The sequence below is a fragment of the Trifolium pratense genome, linkage group LG6 (assembly GCF_020283565.1).
Source record: "Trifolium pratense cultivar HEN17-A07 linkage group LG6, ARS_RC_1.1, whole genome shotgun sequence".
Classification (NCBI taxonomy): Eukaryota; Viridiplantae; Streptophyta; class Magnoliopsida; order Fabales; family Fabaceae; genus Trifolium; species Trifolium pratense.
Genome location: NC_060064.1, coordinates 9433045 through 9444542, shown reverse-complemented (window position 1 = coordinate 9444542; position 11498 = coordinate 9433045). Strand labels below are relative to the sequence as shown.

Sequence of the window (11498 nt, the reverse complement as noted above, 5' to 3'; positions counted from 1 at the left end):
ATGCAAGAAATTTACAAATGATGGAAATTTGGAGCACGAGGAAAGAGATGATCAACCTGAAATTAGGGATTTTAATATCATCAGGGGACTTTTGTGGGGATTGTCCTGTTTGGGGATCCGAAGATAGAGATTTTTTTTCCGTGGAAATGAGGATGGAGGAGAAAGTCCCCTCGAGAGTGATTTGGGAATTTTTTCACAATATGTATACACATTTGTTTATATATAGTCTTTATTACTGTCACAAGACTTACCATAATATTTTTATTTGTTTATAATTAAACTTTACTATTTTTTATAACTAATTTGATTGAAAATAATATAAATTTGATATTTTTTTTAAGGTTGTTGAATCTCCGTGGGAATTGTGGAGATCCACGGGAATGAAGATACGGAGGAAGAATACTCCCTAGAGCCGGGAATGAGGACGAGAATTGTGGGACAAGGAGTGGTAAAGAACTCTCCTCGCACCGTTGACGTCCCTATTCAAAATCAAATCCCCTAGTGATTGTTAAAATTAATATATATTTTTTAAATAAAAATGAAAAAAAAATGCTAAGATTCTTCACATTACATGGGGTAATCGAAAAATATATTACAGGGGATAAACCAAAACTTACCCACGTTTCAGGTGGTAAACACCTATTAATTTTTATGTATCTCAATAACATATCAAATGATTTTGAATTTATTTAAAATTTTATATAAATGATCAATATGATATAAACTTTCAATCCAACGGTGGATTTTATAAAATTTATATCAGTTAAAATGTTATTGAGAAAGGTAACATTTGGTGTCAAACTAGTTGATGTCAACGGATTCTGACTCATATTAGATAATTCACACTTAATTAATTTTGTCTCATTCTCATTGGTTAAATATGCTTAAAAAATGCCATGCATTTCAATAACAAATAACACAACAACTATATGCTCATAATATATTTTGTAAAGAAATAATATCTCTTTTTTTTTCACGTATTAATTATGACTCTTTAAATCATGCATGTCATGTGAGATTAAATGTTATAATGATTATATATTTTAACCACTATTGTTTTATTTTATTTTGACGAAACTCCTATTATATTATGTATCTTTTATTTATTACAATATCTATGTATCTATTATTTATCAAATAGTTTGTGTGTGTGTATATATATATATTAAATGTCTACAAATCTTAGCTCAACTGGTAGAAATATCGAAATTGTTAGGTTGGACACCATTTCGTGTATCTACAAAAAAATATTATATCTAAATAATCGCATAAAATTTGCTATATTATAATATTTTATCAGAATACAATTACTTATTTGTTTTGTTTGTCACTTGTTTTCATCTATTCTTTTTGTATTTTTTCGCACACGTTCATAAAAATAGGAGACATTATTAGGAACACACGAGAACTGAAAATTATTATTTATTTAAGGGGAAATAGTCATTTTAGTCCCTGAATGTACAATTCGCTGTCATTCTGGTCCCTGACTGAAGAAAAAATACAAAATAGTCTCCGACTCTACAATCCGTTAGTCACTTTAGTCCCTGACGTTTAAAATGACCGTTAACCTTACAAAAAAAGGCTGATGTGGCATTTTTTTGGGGACACATGGCATGTTGACTAGGCATTAGTTGGACATGTGGCCTGATGATATGGCGAGGGACCAAAACGACAATACGAGGACCAAAATGACAATATTTTTTCTTCTTCATTTCTTCATCTTTTCTTCCTTTCATCCTTCTTCATCTTCTTCACCTTTTCATCTTCATACATTCATCAATAAGACACAAAATTTTAAATCCAACTTTTTTAAAAAAATCATCAATAAAAAAATTACAAAATCTTCTAACAAAATCCCTAAATCTCAAAAATTTTAAAACAACTTTGTCTTTTCTCTCATCAACCGTCATCTAAATCCCACCAAACCCAAAACACATAACAATAGATCATCATAATATTGTTCCTCTTTTCCAACTTTCATTCTTCTCTTTGGTTTTTCCTCTGTTCTCAAATGAATTCACTTCACCGCTCTCAGCTACGCCAAATTGTTTATGCACTTTCATCTTCCCCTAAATCCCAACCATCAATCGATTGCTATTTACCGTAACTTCTGGAAAAATTGGAACAACCAAATTGTATCAAAAATATTTTCATTTGAGGTTTTAGCGATTTTGTTTGAAAATTTTACAAATTTTTTATTGATGATATTTTAAAAAATTTGGGTTTAAAATTCTGGATTTTATTGATGAATGTATGAACAAGGAGTGAGAGGAAGAAGATGAAGAAATGAAAAGAAAAGAAAAAATATTGTCATTTTGGTCCCTCGTATTGTCATTTTCATCCCTCGCCATATCATCGGACTATTTGTCCAACTAATGCCTAGTCAACGTGTCACGTGTCCCCAAAAAATGCCACATCAGCTTTTTTGTAAAGTTAACGGTCATTTTTAACGTCATGGACTAAAATGACTAACGGATTGTAGAGTCGGGGACTATTTTGTATTTTTTCTTCAGTCGGGGACCAAAATGACAGCGAGTTACACATTCAGGGACTAAAATGACTGTTTCCCCTTTATTTAATATACCCCATTCCTCCATCCCTTTTTATAAACAAAAATTCTTTTTATATGATTATTGAATAATTAATATATTTAATTTATAATTTAACATAGTTTTAATATAATTATATATATTATCAATTGTATGGTTGATCTTTATTCCTCTGTTTTCCTATGTTTTTATTTATAAAAAAATAAAAATGAGAAGGTGAGTGAGTGGGAGTGACGCGTGAGGGATATTTGAAAAAGTAGTGCTACTCCATGCATGGTGTATATATGTTAAGAAATAAAACCTCCAACACGAAAACTAAGAACATGCGTGCATAATAACGGTTCACATGCTTACCATACAAACCCACATATTTCACAGTGTATAAATCTAGGGTGGACAAAATATTTAGTTTCTAATATGTATGCTCCAACTACAATTTATTCTCTATCTCTTTTTCTCTCATCTCCTAGGTTCTAACCCTAGCCGTCACTTTTTTTCTTCTTCTTAGTTTATCAAAGAGGGGTGATTTCAGGTCAAATCTTGACCTAAAATCACCCCTCCAAATTGTTTTTTCTTTCTCGTTATTAAATAAGTGTGATTTTTCATATATTTGTTTGGTTTTGTGTTATTTGTTATCCCGTCCTTGTGCGGTGTATTCTGTTGTGCCGTCTCTGTGCGGTGTATTTTGTTTTCCCGTCTTTGTGCGGTGTTCATTTGTTTCAGGTTGAAGGATTAGATCCGATCAAGTACAAATCTATCCAATGTCGACTTTTGTGTCATCAACGCTGCAGATCTGGGGGCATGGACATTCCAGACACTTCAATATAGTCATATATGTAGGCTTATGTAATTTGCCGTTTTATGCTATTAACATGGATGCTGTGAGTTTGTTTGCAGATTCATCCTTTTTGTTTTTAGCAAATTTGAATTTGTATTACATCGATGTATTCTATCAGTTTGAATGAATGAATATCCTTTATTTTTAGTCAAAAAAAAAAAAAAAAAAAAATCTAGGGTGGACAACGGGCCGGGTCAGTCAAATTTGGACCAAAAAATACCACCCGACCCAATCCACGGGTGAAGAAACACAGTTCATATCGACCCATTTTAGGACATCGGGTCATGCGGGTTCGGGTCATGCGGGTTGCGGATAAAATGGTGGATTCAAACGGTTTCAAACAAAATAAAAATTAGATCTTGCAAAGAAAAAAATCTAAAAAATTCCAGCAACATTATCAACGTCCGGAAAAGAGGAAGAAGATTAAAATAGATCTATTAATAACAAGAGAAACTGTCTTGAAAATTTTAGCAACATCATCAACTGGAAAAGAAGAAGAGGAAGAAGATTAAGATAGATCTATCAATAAACTTAGATTTGAGACAAGAAAAGGAAGAAGATGATGATGAAAGAAGAGATGGAGGAATAGTCCATTCATAACCTCTTTTTTTTTTTGTTGAAGAATTTGTTCATAACATTTGTAACACAACTCTTGTTGTTCTAGATATTGATAATTGATGAGTGAAAGAAATTGGAAAGCTAATATTTTTGATAAATTGGGAGAAGAAAATAAAGAGAGAGATATGGGTGATATTGAAAGTTTCTGGAAACTTGAAAGTTGTGTATAGGGATAGAAGAAATTAAGTGTTAATAATTAATAAAATTGAAAATAGAATTGTAGTATTTCTGCCTCATGCATTGGAAGTTGGAACTTATCAAAAGGCAAAAGTAATTAAATGATGTGTGTAGAGATTGTGGGTCTCAAGGTAGACTCGAGCATCGAAGATTTGACGAGACAAACGCCTTAAACAAGAAGAATAATAGTAACATTAAACACTCCCATTAACAGATTATCGGTTCTGTTCAGATACTCGTGGTTCAGTTCTACTGGACCGAACCCGACCGTTTGCAGTCAAATAAACCCGCGAATTTCACAAAAAGAACCATTTATCCACCAAAAACCAACCCAATTCGGTTTTTTTATCGGTTTTTTGCGGTTTGGGCTGGACTTTCGGTTCTTATCCACCCCTATATAAATCATCTTTCAACATTGGTATAAACAAAAAAAGCTGTCTCAAATCCCAGAATATATTGCTTGGCTTCTACTTCAAAAACTGAGGTAACTTAACTTAATTTAGTTGAAATATGTATCAAATTCAATTGAAATGCACATAGAATAAATGTATTAATTACTTATTTGAGCACAAAATGCAATAAAGAACAACATATTTATTGAGTAGATGTTTTACTTGCATTTTATAACTTGGTATCAATTAGTTAATGAATTTAAAAGTTTTTTTTTTTAATAATAAGAAACACCATTTATGTACCAAGGTGGTGATATATTTGAGATTCATCATATACATGACTACTTTTTTTTTCTTTCTTTTTTGATAGAAATATACATGACTACCTTTAGTTTTAGTAAAATTAAAAGAGCGATGTACAAAAAAAAAACGCCAAGGCCAGCTAATCTCTTTAATGGCCTCGTGATTAATGATTGTCAAAGATCATGTCATGTCGAGTGCGTGTTGGGATTGAAGGCCCAAGGTTGTTGGTTTTGAAATAGAATTAGACTTGTCGAGTAGATTTGTCCTTTCCTACACAAGAAACCTTGTAACACTTGGAAAAAAGCGGCTCTGGATCTGGCATCAACAACAGATCGTGTTTGATCAGGACTTATTGTATTTAATATAATTAATGCACTTTAAAAGAGATACTCTATTAGATAATTATTATAAGAAAAAAATTTACTTTTAAATTTATTGAAAAACTTATGTAAATAATTAAAAAGTGGGTTTTTTTATTTATAATAGTAATTGATGTGAGTATTAGTTATTTTTTTTTAAAATAAAAAACTTAAGATGATTGTAAAAAAAAAGATGAAATTGATTGATTGATGGATACAAATTTGAGGAGCCTGTCCACTACTCATTCTGTCTTATTTTAAGTATTTTTTTTGATTTTTTTTATTTACAATATTAGGAATGAGGATCAAACTTATGAGTTATGACTTTATGCATGCTGTCTAAATCTCTCACACTTTGAGTTTTGTACTAATACTTTTTAAGATAATGATTAGTTTGTTAATTTCAATAATAAAAAATTTTCATTTCCTAAACCACTTCATGCGTCCTAGACTCCTAGTTCAACCGGTTAAAATATTGAAATTGTTAAAATGTTGAAATTGTTAAGCCGAATATTTTTTCTTTAACAACATATTCAAACTTTTTTACCAAAAATGTTTTATGGACCATTTTCCTAATTAATCTCTTAATTTTCTAACAGCTTAGTTTTTGATAAACACTCAAATGTACACATTTGCATTCCCTCCAACACAACACCGTAAATTCAAAATATAATAGAATACCAGAATCGATGAATCAATGACGTAAAACAACAACACCTGAATAACGATGGTTCAATTTGTCTGTAGAACACGATCATCATCATCATCATTATCATTGATTAATAAGTGTATACGCATGCACTCAACAACAACTACCCAATGGACCAAAAACGCAAACCTAAGAACCATGTTCGGCAAATATGTCGACAAAACAAACATCTATAATTGGAACTCTGTCATTGCCGATTTCGCTCGAAATGGTGACCCTTTAGAAGCTCTCCACGCATTCTCTTCATTGCGTAAACTCTCTCTTCACCCAAATCGTTCCACTTTCCCGTGCACCATCAAATCATGTTCTTCCCTCTCCGACCTCCGTGCCGGAAAACAGACCCACCAGCAAGCTTTTATATTCGGATATGGTTCGGATGTCTTCGTTGCATCTGCTCTTATTGATATGTACTCTAAATGTGGCTATTTGAATGATGCATGGAAACTGTTTGATGAAATTCCTGAAAGAAATGTTGTTTCTTGGACTTCTATGATTACTGGGTATGTTCAAAATGAGCGTGCCCGTGAAGCTGTTTGTTTGTTTAAGGAGTTGTTGTTGGTTGAGGAGAGTGATTATGAAGAGGGTGTTGGTGTGGATTCAGTTCTTTTGGGTTGTATTATTTCGGCTTGTGCTCGGGTGTGTAAGAAGAGTGTAACTGAATGTGTTCATGGATTTGTGATCAAGAAGGGGTTTGAGGGATGTTTGGCGGTTGGGAATACGTTGATGGATGCTTATGCTAAGTGTGGGGAGATAGGTTTGTCTGGGAAAGTTTTTGATGGGATGGAGGAGAATGATGTTTGTTCTTGGAACTCTTTGATTGCTGTATATGCACATGATGGATTGTCGGAAGAGGCTTTCGGTGTGTTTAGGGATATGGTGAAGAGGGGCGAGGTTAGATATAACGCGGTCACATTATCTGCGGTGTTGTTAGCTTGTGCTCATTCTGGAGCTCTGCAAATAGGAAAGTGCATACACGATCAGGTATATTGCTAGCTAGCTTCATTGTCTTATAGTTTACAATCTCACAATTTGGCATTAATTATTTTATCCTATTTTTGGGTCTCTGCATGACTGTGTGTGTACACAACTCTACCTATGCTTCATTACATAGCCAGCTCCAAGTTTAGATGAACGATGAGGGTTGTGTTTAGTAGCTGATAGCCAAGGTAGAACTTTGTTCAATCCTAATGACATGGATCAACAAATTTATTTTGATAGGACCTTATGCGCCATCATTTAAACCATGAAATCAGTTCCACCCAATGGAAAAACTTTTGTTTTATTGTTATTGTATTTTTGTACAAAATATATTTAGGAAGGACCTAGGTGAAAATTGTTGGTCTCGCTAATGTGACTCTTTTCTTTTATTATGTAGGTTGTAAAGATGGAATTAGAAGATAATGTAATTGTCGGTACTTCTATAGTTGATATGTACTGCAAATGTGGGAGAGTTGAGATGGCAAGGAAGGCATTTGATCGCATGAAAAAGAAAAATGTTAAGTCGTGGACTGCTATGATTGCGGGTTATGGAATGCATGGACGTGCAAAAGAGGCTATGGAAATCTTCTACGAGATGATAAGGTCTGGAACCAAACCAAATTACATTACTTTTGTGTCTGTTTTAGCTGCTTGTAGTCATGCTGGTCTGTTGAAAGAAGGGTGGAATTGGTTTAATAGAATGAAATGTGAATATAATGTTGAACCTGGGATTGAGCATTATTCATGCATGGTTGATCTCCTTGGACGTGCTGGCTATCTTAAAGAAGCTTATGGTTTGATCCAGGAAATGAAGGTGAAGCCTGATTTTATAGTTTGGGGTTCCCTTCTCGGGGCTTGTAGGGTTCACAAGAACGTTGAACTAGGGGAGATCTCTGCCAAAAAGCTATTTGAGTTAGATCCAAGTAATTGTGGGTACTATGTACTACTCTCCAATATTTATGCTGATGCTGGAAGGTGGGATGATGTTGAGAGGATGAGAATATTAATGAAGAATCATGGATTGCTTAAAACCCCTGGGTATAGTATAGTTGAACGTAAAGGTAGGATACATGTATTTTTAGTTGGAGACAAGGAGCATCCTCAACATGAGAAGATTTACGAGTATTTGGACGAATTAAATGTTAAGCTGCAAGAACTTGGATATCTGCCAAATGTAACATCAGTGCTCCATGATGTTGATGAGGAAGAGAAAGAAATGGTTCTAAGAGTTCACAGTGAGAAACTAGCTGTTGCCTTTGGAATCATGAATTCAGTTCCTGGGTCAGTTATCCAGATCATAAAAAATCTTAGAATTTGTGGGGACTGCCATATTGCAATTAAATTGATTTCCAAAATAGTAAATCGCGAAATTGTTATCAGAGATTCAAAGCGATTTCATCATTTCAAGGACGGGCTGTGTTCATGTGGGGACTATTGGTGACGTTAACTGAAATAAAAGGAGTCAGAATCTATGGCATTGCCATTGGGTGTGCATTACGTCTTCGCCATTAAAGCCTGACCAGAAGCTTGATTGGTGCGCGCGACTTTATATTTCATTTGTGAAAATGCATATCTTGAATCAATTAGTTGCAGTAAAACAAATGAATAGATTTTATTGTGGGCTTTTAAATGACTTATTCCCGGTTCAAATACATAATGTTATTGTTCTACTAAAACCCAAGTGCAGATATTATAAAGGTAACGGTTGTGTCTTGAAAGTTGAGAAATCATTAAGATCTTGTAAAATAATACTCTTTCTGGGTACTAATTGTGCTTACATTGCCGCGTTTACCAGAAGTGCTCACTTGCTTGCTAGACAACAAAGCATACATCAGCCAAGTTCTTCTGGAATTATCCATAAAAGTCTGTTGCTTGGCTGGAGTACAAGATTGTTAGGATGTAAAGTCAGAATATCTTGGAGAGCAACCTTTGAAGAACATGCCCACAGATTTTGTTCCTGGTGTTGATATTTGTGATTCTCTGCATTCTGAATCTGCATTGGAGTACCTTGACGAAATCTGGAGGGCATTATTCTTGCGCTTCAAAGTTTCCACCTCTAACTGAAGCCTTCTAATGGTTTCTCTCTTTTCATCATTTCTTTGGGCTAACTCTTCTAGCTGGTGCAGGTTATCCTCTGTAAGTTTTGTCATTTGATACTTCAATGTTGGCCACATACTTTCAAATTTGGAATTGATTATTGATGGATCTTCAGTTCTCTGGTTTAATTCCAAATCCTCAATCTTCATTAAAATATTTTCATCGGTGAAAACATCAGTCATTCTGTCAAGTTGAATGTCAATGCACTCGACTTCTGATTGTAATTTCATGCTGCATGGGGAAGATGATGACAATACATCAGATTCATCTTCCTGCATCTTTAATATCTCAAAATCCAGATTAGTGCCACCAGATTTGACATGGGAACACTCCGTGAAGAATTTTCTATGGCTATTACAACCATTTTCGAGTTTCTTATCCTCCAAGTTACCTGTTGTTCTTCTATTGCAGCTAGCACATATGATTTTTGACGTAGCAGCAGATGATAAAGATCTTGAATGAAAGGTACCATGAGATGTTTTAGACTTAAGTTGGTTGTATGCTATGGCTAAAACACGGTATGATTGGCCAAATTCTTTGAGCATCTGTATGAGGTCGTCTCTCCGTTTGCAGTGCATGTCTTCTTGGTTTGGAGAATTCCCAACTTCTAAAATGCTCATCATGGCTCCCAATTTCTCATCCAAATCTAAAACTCAAAAAAATAAGTAGTTTGTGAGTAAAAACTGCAGCATAACTGGCAAACAACTTGAGAAGATTTCAGTAATCTGCTGCTTTACCTTGAGCAACTGCTATAAATAAACATCCCAATTTTAAACCTTGGTAATTTGTGTATCCATAAAAGGGTCTTTCTATGTAGAAGGGCCAAGAGATTTTAACTTTTAAGGGGGTTAAAATGCCTATTTATTACAGAACTTGAAGGATGATTATTTCATTTTATTATGTTGCTGTCCTCATTGCCCTTTACTGCACCTTTGGCATGTTTTGTCTTACTATTATGTTTCAGATGGCAACAGTCAAAAAAAGGAGAAAAAAAAACCTACAAAAATTCTTTTTTGGTGTTTTTTTTTTTTTTGAGTGGGGAAAATATTTCATTGTGTTAACAATTCTTGGTCATGTTTTATTTAACTCATGGTCGAACTCTAAATTACTGGGAAACCATTCCCCTGAGAATTAAAGGGTTACATATGCAAATATTTTTTAAACATATTTATACAAAAGGAATTCTAATTTATCATTTTCAAAAAAGAAATCTGAATCACTTTATTTTTGGAAGACTTTGTATTCCGCCAAAAGATCGACTAATTTGAAGATACCAATTTTACAGTCTACTAGTGGGGGAGAAATTTGAATCACTTATAAAAATCATTTTTAAATGGTACTAGTATAAATTACAAAAAAAAATTAACACTAAATTTTTCAACGTCAATTTGATAAAAAAATTCTTTTATTAAAATCTGAAACAAACAACATATGGGAAATCTTATGCAACATATAATTAGTAGTTGCAAAGTTGCAATCAACCTTTGACAAACTTTTCTGGATGGGCAGTTTTAAATCGACTATATTGACTTCAAACCTTTTGACTGTATTTTTTTGCCTTACTATATGCTTTCTATTCACATAGTCAATTCAAAAAATGCCAACAACTTATTTAAAAAAAAGTAACGTGCAACATGCATAAAAAATGTAACACCTAAGGGAGTAAGGGTTCATGCGTGTGTGAATAATAAAAGACCCCACAAAATAAACCAAGGAAGAAATTAAACAAAGAAACCTGATATGGTAGTTTGAAGCCACTGAGACTGGTAGATAGGAGCAGAAGAACTCCATGATTCATCATCTTTATTCTCCATCAACATTAATGGGTGATTATTCATTGCCTCAACAAATAAATTTATCAAAGGACCAAAAAAGACAACAGGGTACGTAAAGTGTGTAAAGAAGCAAGTAAAGAATTTGAATTCTGATCATGTACTAGCTGGCATATAGCCTAGGACAAACGTTAAATAGATTCTTCATCAGATTTTATTAGAGTTCATTCTATATACAATGTCAATTATTACTAATTATGTGGATGATTGATTGTACATTAATGACAATAATTTTTGTAACAATTGACTTTGATGGTCTTGATAGAATAGAGATGATTTGTACCAAAAAAAAAAAGAATAGAGATGATATATGAGATTGCGTTTTTTTTCTTCTAACGCAATATATGAGATAGTGTTGGATAAAAACATGATAGGATGATAACAATGAATTAGTCCAAATGATAAGAATTACGGGTTCTTAAAAAAAATAGTTATAGGGATTCGATTTATGACTCATGTAGTCATGTGTATGAAAATAATTCGATTGGGAGGGAGATAATCCACTTTGTGTGCCGGCGGAGATTAGTTATCGGCAACAACGATGAAAATTGCATGCATATATCTTTCTTTTATAAAAGAAACTACGTACATAACGATATTCATTCATTTCAATAATCGATAGAGTACATCAGATCCAACTACAAAT

At 33.4% G+C, this 11498-nt stretch overlaps 2 protein-coding genes across 2 annotated transcripts; one reads left to right on the top strand and one right to left on the bottom strand.

The window, feature by feature from the left end:
- The first annotated feature begins 5641 nt into the window (after positions 1 to 5641).
- LOC123888151 (pentatricopeptide repeat-containing protein At3g26782, mitochondrial) lies at positions 5642 to 8366 on the top strand. The gene is made up of 2 exons (XM_045937115.1): positions 5642 to 6926; positions 7321 to 8366. Exons 1-2 carry the CDS (start codon positions 5964 to 5966, stop codon positions 8362 to 8364), a joined length of 2007 nt encoding a protein of 668 aa, XP_045793071.1. The 5' UTR covers positions 5642 to 5963; the 3' UTR covers positions 8365 to 8366.
- Positions 8367 to 8815: 449 nt separating this feature from the next.
- LOC123888152 (protein NETWORKED 3A-like) lies at positions 8816 to 10892 on the bottom strand. The gene is made up of 2 exons (XM_045937116.1): positions 10756 to 10892; positions 8816 to 9666 (listed from the first exon to the last, which is right to left on the bottom strand). Exons 1-2 carry the CDS (start codon positions 10856 to 10858, stop codon positions 8816 to 8818), a joined length of 954 nt encoding a protein of 317 aa, XP_045793072.1. The 5' UTR covers positions 10859 to 10892.
- Between the last annotated feature and the right edge of the window lie 606 nt (positions 10893 to 11498).